The 27,282-nt window shown below is 38.0% G+C and overlaps 1 protein-coding gene across 1 annotated transcript in view; it reads left to right on the forward strand.

The window, feature by feature from the left end:
* The window catches only part of MAN1A1 (mannosidase alpha class 1A member 1), a 178,272-nt gene that overhangs the window by 29,931 nt on the left and 121,059 nt on the right, over nucleotides 1–27,282 (forward strand). The window contains exons 3-4 of the mRNA XM_012450064.2: nucleotides 20,821–20,917; nucleotides 25,724–25,839. Of these exons, the coding sequence (XP_012305487.1) occupies nucleotides 20,821–20,917; nucleotides 25,724–25,839 (213 nt within the window). The remainder of the gene's footprint in view (nucleotides 1–20,820; nucleotides 20,918–25,723; nucleotides 25,840–27,282) is intronic.

Here is a 27,282-nt window from a genome sequence, read left to right on the forward strand (position 1 = left end):
GGAGCTGGTACCATTCCTTATGAAACTATTCCAAATAATCCAAAAAGAGGGAATCCTTCCCAAATCATTTTATGAGACCAACATCATCCTGATACCAAAACCTGGCAGAGACTCAGCAAGAAAAGAAAACTTCAGGCCAATATCTAGGATGAACGTACATGCAGAAATCTTCAATAAAATACTGGCAAACCAGTTGCAACAGCACATCAAAAAGCTTATCCACCGTGATCGGGTAGGCTTCATCCTGGGGATGCAAGGCTGGTTCAACATACACAAGTCTATAAACGTAATTCACCACATAAACAGAACCAAAGACAAAAACCACATGATTATCTCAATTGATGCAGAGAAGACCTTCGACAAAATTCAACAGCCCTTTATGCTAAAAACCCTCAATAAACTAGGTATCGACTGAACGTATCTCAAAATAATAAAAGCTATTTACAACAAACCAACAGCCAATATCATACTGAATGGGCAAAAACTGGAAGCATTCCCTTTGAAATCTGGCACTAGATAAGGATGCCCTCTCTCACACTCCTATTCAATATAGTATTGGAAGTTCTAGCCAGAGCAATCAAGCAAGAAAAAGAAATAAAGGGTATTCAAATAGGAATGGAGGAAGTCAAATTGTCTCTATTTGCAGACAACATGATTGTATATCTAGAAGACCCCATCGTATCAGCCCAAAATCTCCTGAAACTGATAAGCAACTTCAGCAAAGTCTCAGGATACAAAATCAATGTGCAGAAATTACAAGCATTCCTATACACCAATAACAGACTTAAAGAGAGCCAAATCAAGAATGAACTGCCATTCACAATTGCTACAAAGAGAATAAAATACCTGGGAATACAACTAAAAAAGGATGTGAAGGACCTCTTCAAGGAGAACTACAAACCACTGCTGAACGAAATAAGAGAGGACACAAACAGATGGAGAAACATTCCATGTTCATGGTTAGGAAGAATCAATATCGTGAAAATGGCCATGCTACCCAAAGTAATTTACAGATTCAGTGCTATCCCCATCAAGCTACCAATGACCTTCTTCACAGAACTGGAAAAAACCACCTTAAGCTTCATATGGAACCAAAAGAGAGCCCGCATAGCCAAGTCAATTCTAAGTGGGAGGCATCACACTACCGGACTTCAAACTATACTACATGGCTACAATAATCAAAACAGCATGGTACTGGTACCAAAACAGAGATATAGAGCAATGGAACAGAACAGAGGCCTTGGAGGCAACACCACACATCTACAACCATCCGATCTTTGACAAACCTGACAAAAACAAGCAATAGGGACAGGAGTCCCTGTTTATTAAATGGTGTTGGGAAAACTGGCTAGCCATGTGCAGAGAGCAGAAACTGGACCCCTTCCTAACACCTTACACTAAAATTAACTCCAGATGGATTAAAGACTTAAACATAAGACCTAACATCGTAAAAACCCTAGAAGAAAACCTAGATGAAACCATTCAGGATATAGGTGTAGGCAAGGACTTCGTGACCAAAACACCAAAAGCATTGGCAGCAAAAGCCAAAATAGACAAATGGGACCTAGTCAAACTCCACAGCTTCTTCACAGCAAAAGAAACGTCATTAGAGTGAATCGGCAACCAACAGAATAGGAAAAATTTTTGCAACCTACCCATCTGACCAAGTGCTGATATCCAGAATCTACAAAGAACTAAAACAGATTTACAAGAAAAAAGCAAGCCCATTCAAAAGTTGGGCAAAGGACATGAACAGACACTTTACAAAAGAAAACATACATGAGGCCAAGAAACATGAAAAAATGCTCATCATCACTGGTCATAGGGAAACGCAAATCAAAACTACATTGAGATACCACCTCACGCCAGTTAAAATGGAATCATTAAAAAAATCTAGAGACAACAGATGCTGGAGAAGATGTGGAGAAATAGGAACACTTTTACACTGTTGGTGGGAGTGTAAATTAGTTCAACCATTGTGAAAGACAGTGTGGCAATTCCTCAAGGACCTAGGAATAGAAATTCCATTTGATCCAGCAATCCCATTACTGGGTATATATCCAAAGGATTATACATCGTTCTACTATAAGGACACATGCACACGAATGTTCATTGCAGCACAGTTTACAATAGCAAAGACCTGGAACCAACCTAAATGCCCATCGATGATAGACTGGACAGGAAAAATGTGGCACATATACACCATGGAATACTATGCAGCCATCAAAAACGATTAGTTCGTGTCCTTTGTAGGGACATGGATGAACCTGGAAATCATCATTCTCAGCAAACTGACACAAGAACAGAAAATCAAACACCGCATGTCCTCAGTCCTAGGTGGGTGTTGAACAATAAGAACACATGGACAGAGGGAGGGGAGCATCACACACTGGGGTCTGTTGGGGGAAGTATAGGGGAGGGACAGCGGGGCGTGGGGAGTTGGGGAGAGATAGCATGGGGAGAAATGCCAGATATAGGTGATGGGGAGGAAGGCAGCACATCACACTGCCATGTGTGTACCTATCCAACAATCTTACATGTTCTTCACATGTACCCCAAAACCTAAAATGCAAAAACAAAAAAAGAACACTGAAATGTTGGGCATCAATTAAGTGCTAAAAGTACTTAATAACTGATAAAATTGTACAATTACTAAGTATCAGTAAAAATATATGAGATCGTGATCTTATTAGAAATACATTTTTCTCATGGTATTTAACAAATTTGTGGCTTACATAATATGACAAAAGGAAAGTGTTAATTGCAGTGAGGATGATATCCACTCCATCCTTTTTGAATCATTGTATTACATCTTTAAATCTGTAGGCATAAAGGGAAACACCCTGACTCTTTATTTAAAAGGAAGAAACAAAACCTTTTTGATTTGGATCGTATCTGCCATATTTTTAAATTAGGGCTAGAACCTGGGAAAAGCAGTTTACAGCAGAATTACGTTTTGTAATGCGATCTTTTGTTCAACCTGACTAGTTTGTCTTTCTGACACTTTCTAAAGTGGTGGAATGGTGCTAAGTACTTCTTCACAGACTTTGTGATTAAGAGAGATCAGCTTTAAATGTAATTGGCATCATTCAAGGGTTTGGGCAAAGTCCAGCCAGTTTTCTGTGATGTCAGGCTGTTAGAAAGGAAAACCTCTTCTGTCAGCCACGACCTTGCTATGAGCTTGGTTGCATGCTGGAGCACCACATCAAAGACGCAGCTACATAGCAGTTGAAAACTAAAGACTTTCGTCTACTTTGAAATGATTGTTACCAAAATCTTGGTCTGCTACTTCCTAATTCAGAGCCTTATGCTAAAGACATTTTTAGAAAAAACTCAACAGCTTTATCAGTGAAATATGGGAAAATACTTAAGTCTCTTCATCAAGAATTAGTTAATCTGGGGAAGAGAGACTTGGATTACAGCGAATCAGTGTTTATATATAACTGATTTTTATGTATAACTGTTTTTATAGAATTTCTGTAAGCAGGACTGGTTGAGTAGCAAATAGCACACAAAGGACCATGTTTCTTGCCTCATTTCAGTGTACATAGTGGCATTTTATTGTGGTAGTCTGGACCAGTGGCTAGAGGGTCCCAAAGACTAGAGATCATACTAGGAAGACAGTTCCTTTACCTTGGTTACCATTAGTTCTGAGAATAGAATTGAGATCTGAGTCTGGATTCCAAAGAATACTGGCAAGGCATATCATAGTAGTGATTGGTCTAAGCTGAGCAGAGCCCAGTACCCAGAGGGTCAAGTCTGGGAGAGGAAAAAAAGGCAGAAATGGAACCAGAATGACAACACTTAGTAATGTGGATAAGATCATCACAGACATACAGCTATGCACTGGTGAGTTCCTTGTGGGCAAGAATTCAGTGTAGCATAGGCCATAGAGCTGTAGGTGCTCAAAATGTTTGTGGAAGGAATGCACGGTTCTACCCGGCACAAAGGAACACAGGAATGGCATTTGATCTGGAGAGTCTAGTAATGGGACTCTGCCCATCTGCTGCCCATCCTGCTGCCCATCTGAATCTCTTGGGGAATTTGCTTTCTACCTGGCTGAGGAAGGTGTGATCTGCTTCTTTCTGTGAGAGTAGGCCACTGTTAACAGAGGGCTGGAGCCCCAGGAACATTTTTACCATTGCTCAAAGTAAACATTTGCAGGGCCAGGGGCGGTGGCTTATGCCTGTAATCCCAGCACATTGGGAGGCTGAGGTGGGTGAATCCCTTGAGGTTAGGAGTTCAACACCAGCCTGGCCAACATGGCAAAACCCCGTCTCTACTAAAAATAATAAAAATTAGCCAGGCATGGTGGTGCATGCCTGTAGTCCCACCTACTAGGGAGGCTGAGGCAGGAGAATTGCTTGAGCCCAGGAGGTTGAGACTGCAGTGAGCTGAGATTACACCACTGCACTCTAGCCTGGGAAACAGAGCATGACTATCTCTCAAAAGAAAAAAATTGCAGGCCATATAGTCAATCCATTAGATTTCAGGACCTGGGTTCTTTGTCAGTGAAATTCAAAGGCGAGTAGTTAGTTGTTGGGAGAGTGACCTTCTGAGAACAACTCCAAGGAATCAGGCGAGAGGGACAGATCCTTCATAAATCCTGACAGAGCATCCTAGTAGAAGGTAAAATATCCTTCTAGTTTGGAGGAGCGTTTTAAACAAGGATATTTTAAATCAAGTTAGAGAGTCCTAAGCCAAGGACAGCATTTTATATTCAGTACTGGGAAGGTATTTTTTGTCAACGGTAGAAGGTCATACTTCTCTATTTGGAACAACAGTCTTGTTTCCGGAAATGAAGGATGTGGAATTCTAATATTGTTCAAACATTGAAAAGAAAACAGTGTGAGAGAGTCAGTTTATATGGAAATTGATGGTAGAAGATCACGAGTATACTAACCCGTTTTAAATAAGATTTCATGTATTTACAATAAAACTTTGGAGAGAAAGTTGTATTCTTTCACGTATACATATTTGAGGGTCAGAAATTTTATATTTGAAAAAGAGAAGTTGTAACTCAACTATGATACCCTGTAAAAGTAGGGAAAAATTAAACATTTCAAAAAGTAGTGTCAGCTTTACTGACTAGAAGCACAGTATTTAATACAATTTCTATTGTAAAATATTTAACAAAGCCCCTTTTCACAAAACTAAAGCTGTTTAATGTCATTAACAGAATGGTATGTAATTATTGGGGTCATTCAGTTTTTACTAGCACTGTGGATAAATTATAGAAGATGCCTTAATATTTGAGGTTTTTACCAAAAAATATAGCCTTCTTTGATAATATTTACTTGAATAGTTTATTTGATTTTGATCAAATATTTTACTTTTTCAAACAAGGTGGAGAAAAACTCCTCAAATTATTCCATGCTGTTGATATTTTCTGAGTGAATCCCGGAACTCTGACCACCTACCTCTTTTTTTTTTTTTTTTTTTTTTTTTTTTTGTTAACCATTTGTGCCTTCCACTAAGCCCACATTAGTCTTTAAAACTTAATCAGAGGACTTGGCCTACTGTAAATTTTTTGGTAAATCTTACTATTTATTATACTATTGTCTCTGTCAAACCTTTAGAGTAGGTTCAGCTACCAAATAATATTATAACAAATACTGCAGAGAAAAACTTCTATTTTCTCAAATTGGGGCAATGGTACATAGTCCAGTTTTGAGCCAATCACTCCAGTTAAAAAAAAAAAAAAAAAAAAAGGATAACTATTGGAATGCTAAATCCTTAGTGATTGGTGGTAGTTCAAACTTTAGTTTGACATTTAAACATAACTGGCTGGCTCCTCCTTCAGAGAAGATATCGGCCGGGCATGGTGGTTCACATCTGTAATCCCAACACTTTGAGAGGCCGAGGCGGGCAGATCATGAGATCAGGAGTTCAAGACCAACATGGCCAACATAGCGAAACCTCGTCTCTACTAAAAATGCAAAACATTAGCCGGTGTGGTGGCGGGCACCTGTTGTCCCAGCTACTTGGGAGGCTGAGGCAGGAGAATCGCTTGAACCTAGGACATGGAGGTTGCAGTGAGCCAAGATTGCACCATTCCGCTGCAACCTGAAGGACGGAGCAAGACTTCCTCTCAAAAACAAACAAAAAATACCACTGCAGTTCTCCTGGCTTTAATTCATTTATGACAGCAGGATAACCACTGCGACAGCACATCTGCATGTGCCACACCTTTGTTCAAGGCAGAAGGAAGAGGGAAAGCAAAGATACCCATTGACCTTGACAGATGTCCCATTGACTGGAACTTTGACCAGTAGCCACTTCCAGCTATGAAGAGGCTGAGAAAGAGCATTAGCCTTTTACAGTTGTCGGTTTCAGCAACAAGCAAGGGAAAAAGAGGTTTGATTGTGGGGTAAATATATCTATATTATCTGAAGTAGGTCTAATAGATATTCATATTTTTATTATTGTTATGCAGCTTTGTGTAGTCTTTTGGAATAATAAAATAATTTCACCTCTGCTGACAAACTTGACATCTTTTACTTCTTAAATTTTGGAGGTCTTTGCCTGATTTTTAAGCCATAAAATAGCTGAAGAAAATTGGAAGTCATTGCATTTGAAGCTTATATTAAGTAATGCAGTCTACTTTAACAGGTTGCCGAATCTGGCATATATTTAATGCTGTCCACTTGCCATCCAGCAACAATAGAATGAATGATGATTATCTTTTTTTTACCGTTTTGAAGAAAAAAATCAGGCTGTATCAGATTTTAAAACCCTGCCAGAAGGGTTAGAATAATGCATTTGCAGGCCCAGGAAGTATTTGCTATCACTTACAAAATATCTCAGATGATCATCAGTCCATAGAAGATATGATTTTAGGGTGGTAATAATACAGGCATATTAGATGTTAGTGCTTGCCTTAAAGATGATACTGTATCACATATAGTCTAAAATAATTATTTGATATTTTAAGTGATAATCTTAGTAATGTAGAAATCTAGATGAAACCATAGTAGAGAGCTTTGAAAAATAACCCATATCTCAGTACTTTTTTTTCTGCATGTGCTTAATAAGAAATCTGATATTGCCATTTAGCAGCAATTTTTAGAGTATTATTAACATTTAAGCTAGTATATTGAGCAATATGTCTCTTTTCAGTAGCACAAGATGAAATTATTAGAGTGTTCTTTTGGTGATGAAATATAATCCTCAATGAAACCGAGACTCATGCTTATGAAATAACTTATGTAGGATGTCCAAGTAGAGGTGAACAGATACAAAGGAAGGAACTTTTAGCTATTAAAATTATTAAAATGCATGTAAAGCAAAGTTCTGTTTCAGTATATGTCAGGTAACTTTTTCTCCACAGGGTACCAGAAGTAACAGATACTCATATTTTCAATTTCTTAATCTACCAGTACATTTAATGCTTCTCCCTGCATCTGCAAGGCTTTCAGAAGAAGAAAGATTGGCAATTGGTTTTGCATGTCATGTTTCTGAAAGTCTCACTCTTAAACATCAAATTTTTCCAGAAAAATGAGATAGGTAATAGAAACATACAAAGATGTGTATCAACACCACATGAGTCACACTTTATTTGGAAGGCAAGTTTCCCCCAGTTTGTATGGATCACACATTTGGCTCAGGACAGTGTACAGGATAGCATATCGTAGGCGTCAGACTCAGTCTGAGTTCATAGCCAACCTCCACCACCAAGATTTGACATTGGGAAAATTATTTCACCTCTTGATTTTTTCATCTGTGCAATGAGACTCTCACTGGGGAGACTACCTTTTTTGCAGAGTGGTTGTAAGGGACTGAGAAGATAAATGCTTTACATACTTCCTGATGTGTAAGTGTTCAATAAATGTTGACTATTTTCATGACAAGGATAATAAGAAAATACCGTTTTGGGATCCACCAATTATGGCTTTTAAGTCTTGTAGAATCACTGGTTGCTACTTCAAGATTATACTTAGGAACCAGCATTTCTGGCAGTAGTACATAAATATTACATTTCGTAAGTAAAGTCCTTTTATATATTTTTATTGTTGTTATGCCCAGATAATAATTTGTAAAACTGTTATCAGCAGTATGAAAAGATTACTTTCAAAATCTTACAAGATCATGGATTCTAGATGATAACAGATACTCCACTTATTGATAATGGACAATTTTAAGGACAGTTACTTCAGAAAAATTTTTGTTTTTTTTTTGTTTTTTTTTTGGAAAAACAAATGTGACTTTTTTTTTTTTTTTTTTGAGATGGAATCTCGCTCTAGGTTGGAGTGCAATGGTGCGATCTTGGTTCACTGCAACCTCCGCCTTCCAGGTTCAAGTGATTCTCCTGCCTCAGCCTCCCAAGTAGCTGGGACTACAGGTGCCCATCACCATGCCCAGCTAATTTTTCGTGTTTTTAGTAGACACAGGGTTTCACCTTGTTAGCCGGGATGGTCTACATCTCCTGACCTTGTGATCTGCCTGCCTTAGCCTCCCCAAGTACTGAGATTACAGGCATGAGCCACCACACCCGGCCACAAATGTGACATTTTATGGCCAATCTATTTTTTATGAATTCTACGTTCAAATAATAACTTACAGAATTACAATTCATAATCCTTTATGAAAATAGTGATTTCTAGCTTTTATTTAAAAAGGAAAATCTTATACTATACAACTCTCTTAACAGCTTTATTCATCATTGTGAAAACCTGGAAGCAACCAAGATGTTCCTCAGTAGGTAGATGGGTAATTAAACTGCAGTATATCCAGACAATGGAATATTATTCAACAGTGAAAAGAAATATTATTCAACACTAAAAAGAAATGAGCAATCAAGCAATAAAAGGGTATGGAGGTACCTTAAATGCATGTTACTAAGTGAAAGAAGTAACATGGCTACAATATTAAAATTGGCTACATATTTTATGGTTCCAGTTATATGATATTATAGATGAAACAAAACTATGCATACAGTAAATTACCAGGGGTTGGGGAGAGTTAGGGATGAATAGGCACAACATAAAGGATTTTCGTGTCAGTGAAAATACTCTGTATGATATTATGATGGTAAATACATGCCATTGTACATTGTCAAAACACTGAAATACACCACACCAAGAATGAGCCTTAATGTAAATCATGGACTTTAGGTAGCAGTGATATGTCAGTATAGGTCTATCAGTTGTAATAAATGTGCGACTCTGGTGCATGATGTTGATATTGAGGAGGTTGTACCTTTGGGGTACAGAGGATATATGGGGACTTTGTACTTTCCACTCAATTTTGCTGTACACCTAAAACTTCTGTTTAGAAAAAAAAGTCTGTTTTAGAAAACATACACACAAAAAAAAGAAAGGAAAAAAAGGGAAATACTTGTGCCCTGCAACTCTCCTCTTGATAATTGAAGAACAGGGCTTGACTCCCTAGAGATAGCTTGTTTCAAAGAAAAAAACAAAGGAAGAAAAGAATATAATTTAAAAAGGTAACTATATCTGACTTTGCTCATTTTAATGAAATTCGAGCTAATTCATTTTACCAATCACCAAACGATTAGTAACTTTATTAACAACTAGTAAGACTAGTAATAACCTCATAGTATTTGTAAAGTTTAAAAAGGAATCTGAACGAAAAATGTTTAGTCTTTATAAAGTTGACAAATCTTTTAAAGATAGCACATTTCAATTTTAAAAATTGTTGTGTCACTACTGCAAAAATGTAAACATAGTGAAAATTTGACGTTGTAGAATAATATGTATGAGTTAGAATATTTGGGCTTGCCTTTTTTATTACACATATTAAAACAAAAAAAATCCTTTGAGATGAGACACTACATGAAAATAGCGTTTGTTTTCTATGGAATACATTCTTAGCTCTCTTTACGATACTATGGGAGCATTGTGATATCCCAGCAAAGAATACCTTTTTTGGCCTGTTGAGGTGGCTCACGCCTGTTGTAATCCCAGCACTTTGAGAGGCCAAGGTGGGCGGATCGCCTGAGCTCAGGAGTTCAAGACCAGCCTGGCTAACATGGTGAAACTCCATCTCTACTAAAAATACAAAAATTAGCCGAGCGTGGTGGCGGGCGCCTGTAATTTCAGCTACTCAGGAGGCTGAGGCAGGAGAATTGCTTGAACCCAGGAGGCAGAGGTTGCAGTGAGCTGAGATTGTGCTACTGGCATTCCAGCCCACACAACAAGAGCAAAACTGCATCTCGAAAAAAAAAATACCTTTCTCTCTTAATTGCTAAAGATGTGTAGTTGCTAATGCTCCCCATGTTGGGAAAGCCCTACCAGATCTTGGCCTGGACCACATGAGGAAGATTATCTGTCACCACAGACCTGCTTGCCTCACATTGACCCCAGAGGTCTTAGCAAGGCTAATCTAATGAATAAAAAGTTTCCATGTTAATTAAAAACCAACTGAATAAACAGACCAAAAACCCTGAGGTTAAACTTTTAAACACGAAATGACAACTTCTGAACTCAGTGACAGCTTCTGCCTGGAGACCATAGTCATAAACCACAAGACAGATGTTTTTGATGAGGAAATGACTGCAAACGGTAGACCTTAAGCTGATGCCAAACTATTCTATGTAAGGAAAATGTTCTCAACAATAGTGCTTCTTTCCAAAAAGGAATGGACTAGATAGGCCCAGGAAAAGGGCTTATTTATATATAAATTTGCCCTCTAACTTTTGAGTTGCTAAATTATTATCCCTTAGAATAGTTTAGAGAAATTAACTTATATTTTAGTCAAGTATTTCTTTTTTCTTTTTTCTTTTCCCCTGTACCCTCTTCCATTTGTTAACAGCACAGGAGATTTTATAAAATAATGTCACAATTTGGCCATAAAGAAAGAGAACCATTAAATGCATATGATCCAATTTTTTGAGTTAGAACTAGAAACACTGGCTTTTTCTTAGGAGAATGAGATACTTCTTAGAAACAGAACAAGCTGTCCTTTACAAGTAGTGATTACTAGAATTCTCATTTTTTAAAACTGGCTTTATCAGGCATTCTGACTCTTTTTTCTGAAGAAATTGCTGTTGCTAACCACGCTTTCATTTCACTGGGGAATTAATGTTCAGTGGCACATTAGAATTCATGCAGTAGCATTAAATAATTACTGTTTCTTTATATATCTCCTACCAACTTAAAAGTACATTAAAATTGGCTGTAGGAGAATTCAGGACACCTCAATCTGAAGAAAATCCCCCATCCCCATATATACACACACACACACACACACACACACACACACACATACACACACATACACACACACACATATATATATATACACACACACACATATATATATATAAAATCTTTACTCAGTGGCTAAGAGGCAACTTCAAGTACTTGGCAACAAACAAATTGCACACATAGCAACAAGAAAGAAGTCGAGTAGTATAGAAAGAGGAAAAAGAAGCTGGTCCACATTAGCTCCCATGGTGGTAGTAAACCTCAGAGAATATCAGAGCTATAGACAGCAGCTTGGCATGAAGGAGAGGAATTCATGGTTTTCCATAAATCTAGTGACAGGCCAGGTCGGTTAGGGCAGCACCATCTTGTCTGCTCAAATAGCATTACAGGGCAGGAGGAGAAAAGTTGAGTATAGAGCTGGGGCTGAGCCGACATGGAGGAGGAGGAAGGTTGTGAGAGTTGAAGGATGTAGGGCAGGCAAGGAAAGGTGGGGCTGTGAGGGTCTTCAGTTGAGCCAATTCCCAAGCCTGATATGGTATGTGTTATTTTGGTGCCAGGCCTGGCCACAGCTTCTCAGACCCCAGAGAGGGCTGCCCTCTGTGCATGGAGCAGCAGGAGGGCTCAGAAACCTCAGATGACTGTCTGAGGTTTGCAAGCAGCCAAAAAAATGAGGGCTCTGTTCAGGGTACAGCAGAGAAAATCGAATGAGAGAGTCCCCAGCCTTGCTCTTCTCTACACTACCTTGGGCCTCAGCTTCATCTGTAAAACGGGGATGATAATACCCCAGAGATGGTGTTATAAGGATTGGATATGTTAAATTATATCAAATGCCCTTCACAATGCAGCGTGGTAGCTGTTTGACAAAGTTGATTCACTTCCTCTTTTACGGCCTCAGACTCCATAACCCATGATGACGACAGCTTCTACGGTTTCATTTATAGAACAGAATAATACTTTCTAAAATGTGAAACTACTACTCATCCAGTGAAAGAGTTGTTGAGAAGCTTATGCATAATGCTTTATTCACCTCGGATCTCCAGGACTTTTGCTAGTTTGTGACAAAGAGATAGCACATATGATGCTGCCAGAACAGTGCAGGAAGCTGGCCCTGAAGGGCAGCTGGTAAGTGGGATAGAAGCTCCTCGCTGAGCTGTGGGAGGCAGGGCTGGTGGGAAGCCACAGGCCCACAGACCTAAAAACAGAGTGGTTAGGTCTAGATGCGTGCCTGCAAAGTAGGGGTTGCAGTGCAAACTGCTGGGTTGTGGGCTAACTGTGGCTCACAGACTTTTTTTTTTTACACTTAGCCAGTGTAGTGTTTTTTTTTTTTTCTTTTAAATAGCTTTAGCCAGGGCCTTGACTTACTTTGTCACATTCCCCATTCACTTCTTTTTTTTTTTTTGAGACGGAGTCTCACTTTGTCACCCAGGCTGTAGTGCAGTGGCACAGTCTCAGCTCACTGCAATCTCTGCCTCCTGGGTTCAAGCAATTCTCCTGCCTCAGCCTCCCTAGTAGCTGGGACTACAGGTGTGTACCACCACACCCAGCTAATTTTTTTGTATTTTTAGTAGAGATGGGGTTTCACCGTGTTGACCAGGATGGTCTCGATCTCCTGACCTCGTGATCTGCCTACGTTGGCCTCCCAAAGTGCTGAGATTACAGGCGTGAGCCACCGTGCCCAGCCACTCATTCACTTCTTATTGCCCTAGACCTGGTGGTTCTGTTCCTGTCTGGCCCTTCAAATGTTCTGACCCCTTTTTTGAGCCCACTGCAGAGCAGGGGCACAAACCAGAGAGCTAATAGTGGACTCTGAACCAGGGACTGAATGTCCCTTTGTCTTACAATTTCAGATAAACAACTTTTTTTTTTTTTTTTTTTACTGTAAGTAGGTTCTGTGTAATCTTTCCATTTCCTAAATCTGGCAATACTGCTTTATTCCCATTTATAATTCTCACCCTCGCAAAAATAGGTACTAAGTAGTAATTGTCATTGTAACATTGGGGTAAAGAATCTTTAGAACACCTTATCAGCCTTTGGGAAAGAGAGAGGGGACACATTTATTTCAGCATTTGAAAGAGCAAAGCATGTGAATGAGTGTTTGAATTTGATATGGGGTAAAATTGGAAACTATCACGGCTAGAGAGTTTTTTTTCCCCATACTGGGTGCTGACAGCTAGGTGACTGGAGGCGGGCCTCACTCACTGAAGAATCATGTAAGGACAAGGATCATTCCCAAGACTGTCTTGGGTGGCATCTTGATACCTGTTACATGAGAGAGTCCTGAATACTTTCAGATGTAATTGTGGTAGACTCCAGGCCTGCAGTCTTTGTGAAGACAGAGTCACACCAGGCTCTGCACTGTCATCTGTTGGTGACATTGGCCTCTTTTCTTACTCATCCCTGAATTGCTCTGCCCTCTCTGAGTTCAGCTAAAGTTCTGCTTCCTTCAGGCTGTTCTCCCTTATCTCTGTTTAACTCCTGAAGCCTAGGAGGACTCTGAGGAGGTGGTGTCCATGAATAAAGATCAGCCAGGCTCATTGAGTGTCTTCTAGTCAGGTGCACTGTCACATCTGATCTCCTCACTGTGCTGTAAGGGAGATAATTTTTTTTTAATAAGCTTTATTTTTTAGAGCAATTTTAGGCTCATAGCAAAATTGAGCAGAAATTATAGACAGTCCCTGTATACCCCCTGTCCCACACAGGCACAACCTCTCCTAATCTCAGCACCTCAACTCACAGTGGTGCATTTGTTAAAATGGGTTATTCTTATTTAAGGATGAGAGAACTAAGGGGTGGAGGGCCAGACCCTGCGGCAGCCGGGCTCAGGCTTACCCACTGTGACCTGCTCTGCCATGTGGCTGTGACAGCCCTGCCTCAGTATTGGGTCTGTCACTGCCCCATGGTCCTTCTAGACTTCCAGATCGTCATTCCCACAAGGAAACGTAGGTGGTGGGATAGCATTAGATAAGCAGAGGAAGGGGTGGTTAGATTGCTGTCTGTTGTTTGTCCGTGGAGAAATTCTCTTCCAGTGGATAAGTGAAGGTTTGGCAAAATTGTGAATTAATTTTCCCCAAGTAGCTTTTTATATATGTCCCTCCCTTCTGTTTTCCAATTCCACCAAAGATTAAAAGAAGTAACTTCAGTGACCCTAAAAAATATTTTATCTGAAAGTTCCAGAAGTTTCTTTCATATGACAAGTAATTTTAAGCAAAGTTTGATGGAAATTACTGTCAGGCTTTTAAAATCACCATTTTACAAAGCAACAACCCTAAGTGTAGTTTTAGGAGAAATGGTACATCACTTTCAGGTTTAGCAGTGAGTTAGATTGCTCTTCTACCCCAGACCTTGCCTGAACCAGACACAGCCCCTCGTGTCCTCAAGAACAGCAGGAACATGAGTATCACTGGACCACAGAGCTTCTTCCCTTTCAAAGACGGCCTATGTCTGTTGGTCTCTAGGTTATTTCCTCACTGCAGGCTGAGACCCGCTAACTCAAGAGCCCGCCAACACAAAACTCAAATTTTTATACATCTAATTATTTTTAAAATAGTCCAAACAAGCAGATTTTTAGCCATTGAGAGCCTGCCTGCTTTACACATTTTCTGTGAAACCTTACCGAGCATCTGTTGGCCATTGATAAGATAGAGCTTTGTGGTTTTAAGACCCCAAGCTGCTACTGCCCTTCAAAGTTCTCTGACCTAGAGATACTTCACCATGCGTGAAGTGACATCACTTACTCCTAAGCCCTCATTCCGATGCACCTCTCCCCTGGGAGCTCCTTCGCCCTCCTCCCCTTCTGCATGGTAGCCTCCTCACCCTAAGCCTCTGGATGCCCTCCCATGCAACCCCATACAAAGCACCACTCATTAAAGCTTGTTATGTGTTAACTGCCTCTTGTGGTCCTGTCTTTTACCCAGATCAACCTTAAATCCTTCAAACAAACCCCTTCTATACAGTAGTACCTTGACACAACTAAGATTTTATGAAAGCCAGTGTATGAACCTACAGAACTAAAGATCATCCCATGTTGCCTTACAAGTGGAGGGGACCTTTCTACTCTTTATCCTTTCTTTTTCCTTTTGGATACCAAATAGTTGTATACATTTTTAAATGTTTAATATTTGTAAAGAGCTTGTGTGCAATATAGATTTGCCTGGCTTCACATATATTTGTCCTTCCTATTTATGTATTATACTGGGAAAAATTATGAAGCTCTTTCAGATTGCAAAGATCACAGACATTCTTAGTATTTTAATAAAAGTAATTATAATGCCTAAAATGCACTGAGCACTTCCTGTGTGTTGGGCAATGTGTTAAGCTCTTTACATGCAGTGTTACTCATCACCACAACCAATGAGGCTTGTGTTTTTATTCACATTTTATGCGTGCAGAAAGTGGACTCAGAGAGATTAATTGCCTCACTTAGAGTCACACTGACGATGGCAGAGCTCAGATATGAACCCAGTTTTTCAGATGCATTCACCCGTGACCTGCTCTTATGCGTTACTCCTCAGTAAATGAGAAGCTTTTCTATAAGTAGTCACAGGGAAGTAAGCAAACAGTCTCAGCAGGCAAAAAGGAGAAGGGAAGATGATTCATCAACATTCAGGACTCAAGAGCATTGTTGATAGTCCTGTGGCTGCTGTATAGACCTAACACCGTTCCACTGGGGAACCATTCAAGTGGCAAAATCATCTCTGCCTTAGCCTCCTCTTAACTTTTTTCTGCTATCTTTCTCCTCTTCTTTTTTCCTCATGGCTTCTACTGCTTCTTGGCCCTTTCTGTTTGTATTTATACTTCTCTGTTTCTGTATCACTCTCTGGCCTCTAGGTTCTCTCTGAATGACTTCCAGTTACATTTCCCTAGGTAAAGTAGATGGTTGTGTTGTCTAGCCCCATCCATTAGTGATAACTACACACCAGGGCACCTCACCGTGGAGGCTCATGGCCAGCCCTCAACTGTCTGCCTTTGAATTGGGCACCAGGCCCTGGTTCATGGAGCTGGGCCAGCATCACATCTTACAAACTATGGAAATTTTATATAAGATCCCATAGCAGGAGGCCATAAGTGGGACTTGAACTTGTAGGCTTCAATGAAAGAGGGCAATGAAAGCCCAAAATTTTCCTCAGATCTGTCTGGCAAAAAAATCATGTAATTTTTATAAGAATTTTAATGTATCTAAAATGAACATCTTAAGATTATATGATTAAAATTTCAGCAAATAGAAGTATTTGCTAAGAGTAGTTCTAGCAATAAATATGCAAGACATGAATTCTGCGCATACTGGAAAAATTCAAATGTACTTTTTTCATCAATGTGCTTGATTAGATCAGGACATTAAATTGTTGGGAACAACAATAGAGTTGTACATAACATTTAATTGGTTTTCTTAGTCTTCTATATTCATAAACATTTACTGAGTATGTAAGCAGGCAGAATTTTATGTTTCCATACATTATCAGTGAGATTATAAGTAAGATAAAAGTTCTATATACTTCCCTTCCAGTCCTTTAAAATCTTAACTTTTCATAGTGTAGCAGATACTCCATAAGTGACCTGGCCTAGTTAATCAGCCCTGCTGCCAATTGAGAAGAAAAAACAAAATCAAAGAATCTTTTCATGACCAAAACACCAAAAGCATTGGCAACAAAAGCCAAAATAGACAAATGGAACCTAATCAAACTCCACAGCTTCTGCACGGCAAAAGAAACAGTCATTAGGGTGAATCAGCAACCAACAGAATGGGAAAAAATTTTTGCAGTTTATCCATCTGACAAAGGACTGATATCCAGAATTTACAAAGAACTAAAACAGATTTACAAGAAAAAAACAAACAAGCCCATTCAAAAGTGGGCAGAGGATATGAACAGACACTTTACAAAAGAAGACATACATGAGGCCAACAAACATATGAAAAAATGCTCATCATCACTGATCATTAGAGAAATGCAAATCAAAACTACATTGAGATACCATCTCACGCCAGTTAGAATGGCGATCATTAAAAAATCTGGAGACAACAGATGCTGGAGAGAATGTGGAGAAATAGGAAGACTTTTACACTGTTGGTGGGAGTGTAAACTAGTTCAACCATTGTGGAAGACAGTGTGGTGATTCCTCAAGGACCTAGAAATAGAAATTCCATTTGACCCAGCAATTTCATTACTGGGTATATATCCAAAGGATTATACATTGTTCTACTATAAGGACATATGCATACGAATGTTCATTGCAGCACAGTTTACAATAGCAAAGACCTGGAACCAACCCAAATGCCCATCGATGATAGACTGGACAGGGAAAATGTGGCACATATACACCATGGAATATTATGCAGCCATCGAAAACGATGAGTTCGTGTCCTTTGTAGGGACATGGATGAACCTGGAAGCCATCATTCTCAGCACACTGACACAAGAACAGAAAATCAAACACCACTTGTTCTCACTCATAGGCAGGTGTTGAACAATGAGAACACATGGACACAGGGAGGGGAGCATTACACACCAGGGTCTGTTGGGGGGAAATAGGGGAGGGACAGTTGGGGGTGGGGAATTGGAGAGAGATAGCATGGGGAGAAATGCCAGATATAGGTGAAGGGGAGGAAGGTAGCAAATCACACTGCCACGTGTGTACATATGCAACAGTCTTGCATGTTCTTCACATGTACCCCAAAACCTAAAATGCAATTAAAAAAAAAAAAAAAGAATCTTTTCTATACGCATGGAGTCCAGGGGAAGTAATACTATTTCTTTAATGCCTTACACCTTATTTTATATTTTCTGGGTTAAAATAATTGATTGCAATTATGAAATTTTGGGTCATTCTCTTTGTTTCCTTCCAGACAGATGTCAGCTATATGTTTCACCGGGATCAAATATACGTATTTAGGAAAAAAAAAAATCTTTGGCTTACTTTCAGTTTGTCTTTTTTGTGTGTGTGAGGGTTTCGCTGTGAGGGTTTCACTATTGCATTTGAAATTTGGGCCCATTTTACTTCTACGTGGAATTAGGCTGTAGAACCCTAATTAAGTTAATGAAAGATGACAAAAAACTAAGGAGCCTGTGAAGAGGGGGAGATCAATTCTATCCTCGTTAATAGTTAAATTTTAGAAGTGACTTCTTTGTCCTGCCAGCCCATGAGAACTGGGTCTAGAGAAGTTAAATGACTTCATCCCCATTGCTTCTCAGCTGGGTAATGGCTTAATACTATAAAATTAAAAGCTGGTAACCTTTTGATGCTTTCAAATATTTGTGTAAGTGGTAAATCTGAGTTAACAAGTTGATTTTTTATATGTGACTTTTTAATTGAAGCTCATGGTTATTCTGTGCATGTGTATACACACACACACACACACACACACACACAGACACACACACATACACACAGTGTCTTACAGTTGGCTTTAATGTGGTAAATAATTTCCAGAAGTGATCAGCTGGTGGAATTGGTTAACGATATGACTGTTTCTCTTTATAGTTGCTGGATAAACCCCTCCCAATGCTTCGTTCAAGGCATTTTGACCACATCATTTTCTTCTTTTCTAACTTTAACTCATAGAAATCCCAAGGGATCAGGAACCCATTTTGAGAAATATGTCAGCAACTTTTGAAATGTAGGAAACTAACCAATTAGTGTCAGCTTTTCTCTTGAGGAAAGAAGATAGGAAAAATTAATATATACTACAGAGGTTACTTTAGGAGATTCTCTACTGATAGTACATTGTATAAATTATCATTTTTGACAAAGCTGAAACAAATCATAACTTTTTTCCTGTTTTGATGTTCAGTATATTCCAAAAGCTTTTGAATTTATATATAAAGTATCTTTGGAAATTTACAGGAATGAAGAATTTACTAAATGTAGTACATTTAATCGGAAAACCAAATGTAACTCTAATACAATCTCTAGGTGTTTTATGGATTTTTTGGTATACCTAGTCTTTCAGAGGCTCATTGGTTTCTATTATTTTTTGTGATGTGAATTTAATTAGTTTTAATACAGATTTAAAATTTAATAAACATGTGATTACCTTCCATCTGTCAAGCAGCATGCTAGGTGCAAAAACACAGACTATGCTCATGTATTCCTTATGTGCACCCTGTGAGGAATTATCCCAAATTTTCAGATAAGAGTCACAAAAACTATGACTCATCCTTAAGTATGTGACTAATCACTGGCATTGTTGGGATTATAAATCAAGTCATCTGACCCTGAAATCTATTTTGCTTCTCAACAAAATTAGTTTATAAGAAGAAAATCCTGAAAATACTACCATACACACATTCTTTTGATTGTTGGAAGATCAGTCGTCTGATTCAGTAAAGGAAGATTTTGTTGCTGACTCTTTAAAGAAAGGTGATGCAGTGTGTTAGTCAGACCAGCAAGGAGATGAACCCTGGCACCTTGTCTGTGGAAAAATGTCATGACTTTGAGTAAAGTTGTTTTTTAACTTCCAAGCCTCAGTTTCTTCATCTCCCTTGCAATGGTAATAAAACATATTTCATAGTGTTGTAGCAAAAATTGGTTACATTACTGAAGTTATTAGCAGAATATTCAGCAGATAGTACTGATTTTTGGTAACTGTTGGTAGTAGTAATAGTGGTCAGTTAGGAAGGTAATAAACAAATCAGTTAAAGATGCTGATTGTTGTGTTGAGGAACATATGAAAACTTCGTTATTAATAAAATGATATTGATCTCACTGAAGATTTTTAGTGGTAAATGGCCCTTGAATAATATCTAAAACTATGTGATGCTTTAAGATAGTCTAAAATATGGAACCAGATTGGAACATTTTCCAGTTATGTCCATGTTTTGATTACTGTTGCTAATAGATTGGGGATAGTGGCATGAATAAGTTCTAGACAGTCGAAGAGTCCCAACCCTTTTTAAAAATGTGTATATACAAATAATTATATGTATTTTTTGAATCATTGAAAAAAATTTATACTACTAATTTATGGCAGAAAGATTTGGCTTTTAAAGCCATTATTGGTGCAAGGACTCTCAATTAGGAATATACTAGATCAATCTTTAGTTATACATACACACATATGTATCCAATTAAAGATTGATTGTATTAAAATAAACTGAAGTTTTCACAAAATCTAGGCATAATCACAGTTTTAGTTTTTATTTCCTGTAAATATTTTTAAATGCTTCTCCATATAGTCTTGGTCAAGAAACATCAAAGTGTTTAAAGGGATAACTTTGAATATTTGTCTGTATGCTGTGAAGTCATCAAAGTAAGAAGAATTTTGTGCAAAAACACGAATTTTAAATATAGTATTTGCAGATTTAATCTGTTATGAAAATGAATTAGATAAATGTAGAAATGGTTCATGCTTTTAAGATAAGCTAAATTCCTGTTGTTGGGAACTGACTCTTGAAAATGTCATTTGTATTAAAGAGGATTAAATGGACTCAAAAAAGAAAACTTTCCATTTGTAAACATAAAAGGATAGTGTGTATGTGTATGAGCGTGTTTATATGAGCATGTGTGTTCTGGTTTATTTATATAATCATCACCCTTTTACTTATCTTTTTAACTAGTGAATTTTAATGTTTTAACCTTTGCTCTTTAATATGTTACCTATTTTGTAACAAAAACATCTCCATTCAAATTGTAACCCTATTTTTATTTTTTTTCTCAGATGATGAAACATGCTTGGAATAATTATAAAGGTTATGCCTGGGGATTAAATGAACTGAAACCTATATCAAAAGAAGGCCATTCAAGCAGTTTGTTTGGTGAGTAGATGTGCTTTGGTTTCTTAGTGACAGTAACTTCTCCCTAGTTGCTTGAGCTTATGGGTGGTGGAGAAGTCTGTGTAATACGGCCCTCCAGGCCATTTGGTTAGGAAACTTGCACACCTGATGGAATTAGATAAGAACTGTGCATAGTGTGTCCTTCAGCTAGAATAGTGGCTGCATGTTAGAATAACCTGTGTAACATTAAAAAGTACTGATGCCTGGGGCATACTTCCAAAGATTCTCACTTAATGGGTGTAGGGTGCAGTATCAGGATTTTTAGCCTCTGGGGTGATTCCCAGCTAGAAGCACTTGGTGGACTGCACTAACTGCTTCCTGTTAGGTAAAAGCTGTGCCTTTATAGATAAGCTGGACAAGGCAGCCAGCCATGGTGATCTTCACTGTATCTCAATTTTGGCTGTAGGTTTCTCCTGTTTGTACCATGGAAGAGAAAGTGAGGATGGATTAGGTTACTTGAACTTCCATTTATCCACTTTTGCTTGCTTTATTAAATTTGATTCCCACAGCAGCCCTCTGTGGTTGCTACTGTAGGTGTTAATAAGATTCCATTGTGGAAGTTAAGGAAGCTAAGTAACACAAGGGTTTCGTGGATTATTTGGGTCACAGAGCTGCCTAGTATCCTCCTACTACATTTGATTTCTTTCTAATACCCAAAATTTTGTCTGTAACTAACACAATGAAGGGAAGGCAGTGTTACTCTGGAACTTCTGAATTTAACAATAGAACACATAACTTTCTATATATTAACTGAAAATATTAAATAATATCAACTCACATAACAGGTAACAGTGTCGGCTCACATTTATGGAGCAATTACTGTGTGCCAAGTGCCATTCATGCATTATCTCATTTAGCCTCATTAAAATATACACTTTATAGATGAGAAAAATGAGGCCCAGAGAATATTTTTCCCAGAGATAGCCACCTACTAACTGGCAGAGCAGAGACTTGAACCCTAGTGTGGCTAGCATTAGAGTCCACGCTCCTAATCATGACATTATGCTTTTCCATTTATTTAGGACCTTCCATGTGTTTGGCTTTGCTTGTAGCACTGGTGATCATGAAAATAATACAAGTTTTTGCATAGGTCTCTACACAAGTCTTCGCCTAGTATACAACATATAATATGTAAATAGTGAATTATCAATGCACCAGGTGGTTCAATATATAGTTCCGTGAAGTTCTGAGGAAACATTAGGATGTCAGGTTGGGAGAAGGGCATTGCAAGGTTTGCAAGAACAGGTAGAAAGAACTGGAAAAAGTAGAAGAAAGGAGACTGTTGGTCTATCACAGTGACACAGTTTTGAGATGAAGACAGCCTATACCTGAAGTAGTGGCAGTAGAAGTCACTTCAGACGTTTCCAAAATAGTGTTTTTAGGACCCAGCTAAAGTTAACATGGGTAAGGAGAAGTATGAATTGAAGAGAGAAACTCTAGAACTTCATCCAGAGCCTTTGTTTTTTCATTGTTTATTATAACATTTTTTGAAAAAATTATAACTCCATTTCACTTTTATCTCTATGAAAGTCATTCATACCATTAAGAAATCAGTTATGTGTTAAATTGCCATAATCTTTATCAAAGGGATTATTTGATTCTCTGTTAAAACATTGATGACTTTAAAATTTATTATTTAACATTAAAAACATACTAGGTCTCTTAGACCTGACTTTTGTTTTATATTTCTCATTGACTTTTTCAGTAAAAAACACTTTCATAATCGAGATAAAAACTTACTCTTAGAAAAAGAGCTTCAAGTATTAGTATAAGGAAATGAAATATTAATAATTCAAATGGTATTTAATCTCATTCCATCTTCAAATTAAAATAAGATACATAATGATTTTCTTATCATAGAAATACCAATATAGTGAGACTTGTTAAAAAGACATACAAAGTTTTCATTTTTACAGATGAGAAAAACTATTTTAAATGACCTTTAGCCCACTTCTCAGCCAAGTTCCTTATCTGTATAATATTGTAGTCCCATATATTCGCTCAGCAAACCAGGCAGAAGATAGGAAAATGTAAGTTCTTTACCACTTGGCTTCTTAGGAAATAGTTTTTAGTTTGAGATAAGTTGTTTTGAGTTTTAACCCTAAAAACAACCTTTTTGGAGAAACTATTAGGCATTGTGAATCTGAGTTTTCCCAGGTGTTAGCCACTGGGGAGCTCTTCAAGTCTACTTCCTTGTCATGGTGGTTTCTCACCAGTTATGTTGAACCTTCCATCTCTTTCCTAGACAGAGTAAGACTGGTTACTTCCTAAACAACTTTAGTGAATATAAAAAAAGCATCTTAAGTATTCATCTCCCAATTCTATCTTAAACAGGAAACTAGAACTGTTATTTCAAGATTTCAGTGGTAAAAAAGATTTCAAGCAAAACTGCATCTCAAAGAGAGGTATTTTGTGCTTGACCAGTTATACTCATGGAAAACTAAAATACAGGAAATCAAAATATTTACTTAAGGCTCTTGATAACCTAGAAATGAAATGTCAATGAAAATATGAAGCTGATATCATATTTCAAAATGCCCACTTTAAAATATTCCCTCCAGTGTCTCTGAATCTATAATTCTAGCTTCAAAAAAGTTCAAGGAAATTGGATTACAGTAAAATATGTCACAAAATGAAAGTGTCTTCAGGTTTCTTCCTCCTTATTAGATAAGATTTATAATTTTTATCTTTTTGAAAATCAAGTGTTTTAATGTTCTATTATTACTTACAGTTTTCTAATGATAACTTCTCAACGTGGCATTTGGAAGGCATGGGCCAGTAAAATAATTTTCATTTATATTTGTAGATTTAGTCTTCAATTGTCCAGAATACTAATTATGTATAGGAGGTGTAGTGCCCAGTCTTCCAGCAGCCATTCATTGTGTACCTGAGTGGACGCTCGGCTGCTTGCCACTTGCATAGCCCATAACAGGGATGAAGTGCATAGAAAGGAAAGTGACTTTTATTTCTAAAGCTAGCAGTGGCTGGCTTACTCCTCCAGAAACTGCTTCAAACTTTGGCCTAGGAAGAGGGTCTTAAAAATGGAACTTGGACTGGGAGGCATGTGGGAAGGGTGCCTGAGTATAACGTCTGCACGTCTTGTTCTGGTGGCTATCTCTAGCCATGGTCCACCCGGAGTGTGGGCTGGCGTCATAACAACAATAGCTGGGCTGCTGACTTAACTGCCTTGAGGTAGTCTCTGAAATTTTACAGCTGGGTCTCCATGCTTGATCAGTCTCAAGATTAGCCCCTGGAATCTCGAAGTAAGCATATAATTAGATCTACATATACAGTTACGTAAATGCGCATGGGGTAAAGAAGTGCATAATGAGAAAGGGAAGGGAGTGAAGTTTCAAAGCATGTTTCAAGGGCATATTTTAAGACTAAGGAAAAGGTTTCTAAAGTTGTTTCAAGGTTACATCTTGAGACTGGAAGAAAGCACAAAGAAAAACATTTTAAATTGTGTTTTGTGAAGCTAAATTACTCAATTACAATTGAGCATCATTGTCACAATTGCACAGGACACCATAAGGAATCTGGAGATAAATAAGACATGACTTGTTTGTTCTAAGTGTATAGGCTGAGTGCTTGGCTCATGCCTCTAATTCCAGTACTTTGGAAGTACTGCTAATGGGGGCAGGTGGTTGCTTGAGGCCAGGAGTTTGAGACCAGCCTGAGCAACATAGCAAGACTCATCCCTACAAAAAAATTTTAAAAATTAGCCAGACGTGGCACACACCTGTAGTCCCAGCTACTCAGGAGGCTGAGGCAGGAGGATCACTTGTGCCCAGGAGTTTGGGGCTGCAGTGAGCTATGATTGTGCCACTGCACTCCAGCCTGGGGGACAGAACAAGACCCTGTCTCAAAAAAAAAAAAAAAAAAAGTGGGCAGACGCAGTGGCTCATGCCTGTAATCTCAGCACTTTGGGAGGCTGAGGCGGGTGGATCACGAGGTCAGGAGTTTGAGACCAGCCTGACCAACATGGAGAAACCTTTCTCTACTAAAAATACAAAAAAATTAGCTGGGCACGGGAGTGTGCGCCTGTAATCCCAGCTACTCAGGAGGCTGAGGCAGGAGAATCGCTTGAACCCAGGAGGTAGAGGTTGCAGTGAGCTGAGATTGCACCACTGCATTCCAGCCTATGTGACAGAGCAAGACTCCGTCTCGAAAAAAAAAAGTTTATAGACAGTAAAAGATGTCCACATGTAATTTTAATACAAGGTAGCAGGTGATGAATGCGAAGGCAACGTGAAGTCTCCGTGTCATTGGAATTCAGAGGAAATAAACCACAGAGATCAGAACTTTAGGGGATGGAGGGCAGTTAGCATAAGTCAGAGTTTATACAGGGGGTGAAATTTCATTTTGGAGTAATGTCTTGTTAGAACTCTCACTAAACAATTTTAGATCTAGTTAAAGTTTTGCACAGGTACACTGATGTAATTACATTAGCCTTAATAAGTCTGTTGCTCCTTGGTTTTAGGCCTATTCTTTTCCTGCTAGAGAATGTAATCACAAATGAAATTTCTCAGAAAAATTTCTAAGACATTTATTTTTTATAACTCAGAAGAAGCTTCAAAGATTAGTATATCAGTTGATAGCCTGTGGTAATTTTTAGTTTGGTTTGGTGTCATTTTATATATTCTATCACTGAAAGAATTTTAGACTATGTTTAATATTACTGCTTATTAATAAATCCAGTGTTACCCTCTCCCTTTTCTAGATATGGTCAATTTACGTTTATTTTATCTATCCAAAGTATTTTATCAAATATTTTTCTGATATTTTCAGGTAACATCAAAGGAGCAACTATAGTAGATGCCCTGGATACACTTTTTATTATGGAAATGAAAAATGAATTTGAAGAAGCAAAATCATGGATTGAAGAAAATTTAGATTTTAATGTGGTAAGTTAAATAAGAGTTTCTAATTCAGTCCTTAAATTCCAATTAATGTGGATAAATTCTGTAGTGGGGCCTATTATTGTATTGTATTGTAATGTATTCTAACAAAAATAATGCAACTTTAGATAGTAAGAATATTATTATCATATACTACATTCTGAAATTGTCCTCGCTTACTACACAAATTTGTGTCTTTGTTTTTTGGCAAATTAAAGGTAAGAGAAAAGGAATTAGTATTTGTTGAGACCTACATGTGCCTAGTATTCTTGTTCAAGTCCCACAGCAACTCTGAGATGGGCGTTACTTGCACACCTTTATAGATTAAACATCTGAACCTCAGAGGCTTACTCCAGACTACACAGCTGGTTGTATATCAAGAGCTATAATTCTAATGTAGGTCTGTGGGGCTCCAGTGCTTATGCTTTTATACTGCATCATGACATATCCAGCAGCAGCAGCAGCAGCATTCATTTTCCCATGAAGAAGGCTTCAAATTTTGTTGGTTTTATATACCTCTTAGTAAAAACAAATTGATTATATATGTTATTTTTAAAACATTCTGTATATATGCTGTCATTCTTAGCAAATATTTCGAGGCCCATTGTACACTGAGGGAAAGAATCAGAATTAATGAATACTTCTAATACTTCTTGATCCCTTCGACTGGGGAGGACTACTTCTTATCAGCTCTTATTTGATAGTCATTATTTTACTTTATAATGATATTGACCCAGAACTTATTCTAAAAAGCATGTAGGCCATAGAATTTTTTAGTCATTCACTTAAGTGTGCATTATCGGTATTTCTAATCTGAGACCACTTTGCAGAAATTCTCGTAAGCCTCTTGTCTTGGGTAAGCATTTGATAATATCTGTAAATCCCAATCATCATGCACAAGTAACATGCTGTATGTTAAAAGTGGACAGAGAGAATTTCCCTGCTGTTACTTCTGCTTTGGGCACTCTTGTTCTCTCAGAGACCAAGTGAGGACACCAGTGGTAGGAAGAATATCAAGGATCAGTAAAGCTAAGTCTTTCCCCCATGTATTTCAATTAAAAACTTACATAAATTAAAAGTTTAATATTTTGTTTCTACTCCCCTAATTAACTGCTATATATACTTCATTCGGGAGACTTTAAAGACGGCAGATGAGTCTGTGTTTAATTTGCCTAATAATTGAATCTAGAATATAAAGGAGACAAAATTCCAATCAATATTAAGGGACCTTGGGGAATCAATGTGTTAAACCCTTCTATTTCAAATATAAGAGAACAGGCATAAGGAGCTAGTGATTTGCTCAAGGTTATGGAGCTGTTTGATTAGAATGATCTGTGGTAGTGCTGGTATTATTGATAGAGCTAAATATGAAAAATAAAACAATGGAAAAAAACTGTTTCATTTTGGAGGCTTGCTCCCTTAATAATAATACTTCTGTTGGCCGGGTGT

The sequence above is a fragment of the Aotus nancymaae genome, unplaced genomic scaffold (assembly GCF_030222135.1).
Source record: "Aotus nancymaae isolate 86718 unplaced genomic scaffold, 86718_ANA_hifiasm-v0.15.2.pri h1tg000040l, whole genome shotgun sequence".
Classification (NCBI taxonomy): Eukaryota; Metazoa; Chordata; class Mammalia; order Primates; family Aotidae; genus Aotus; species Aotus nancymaae.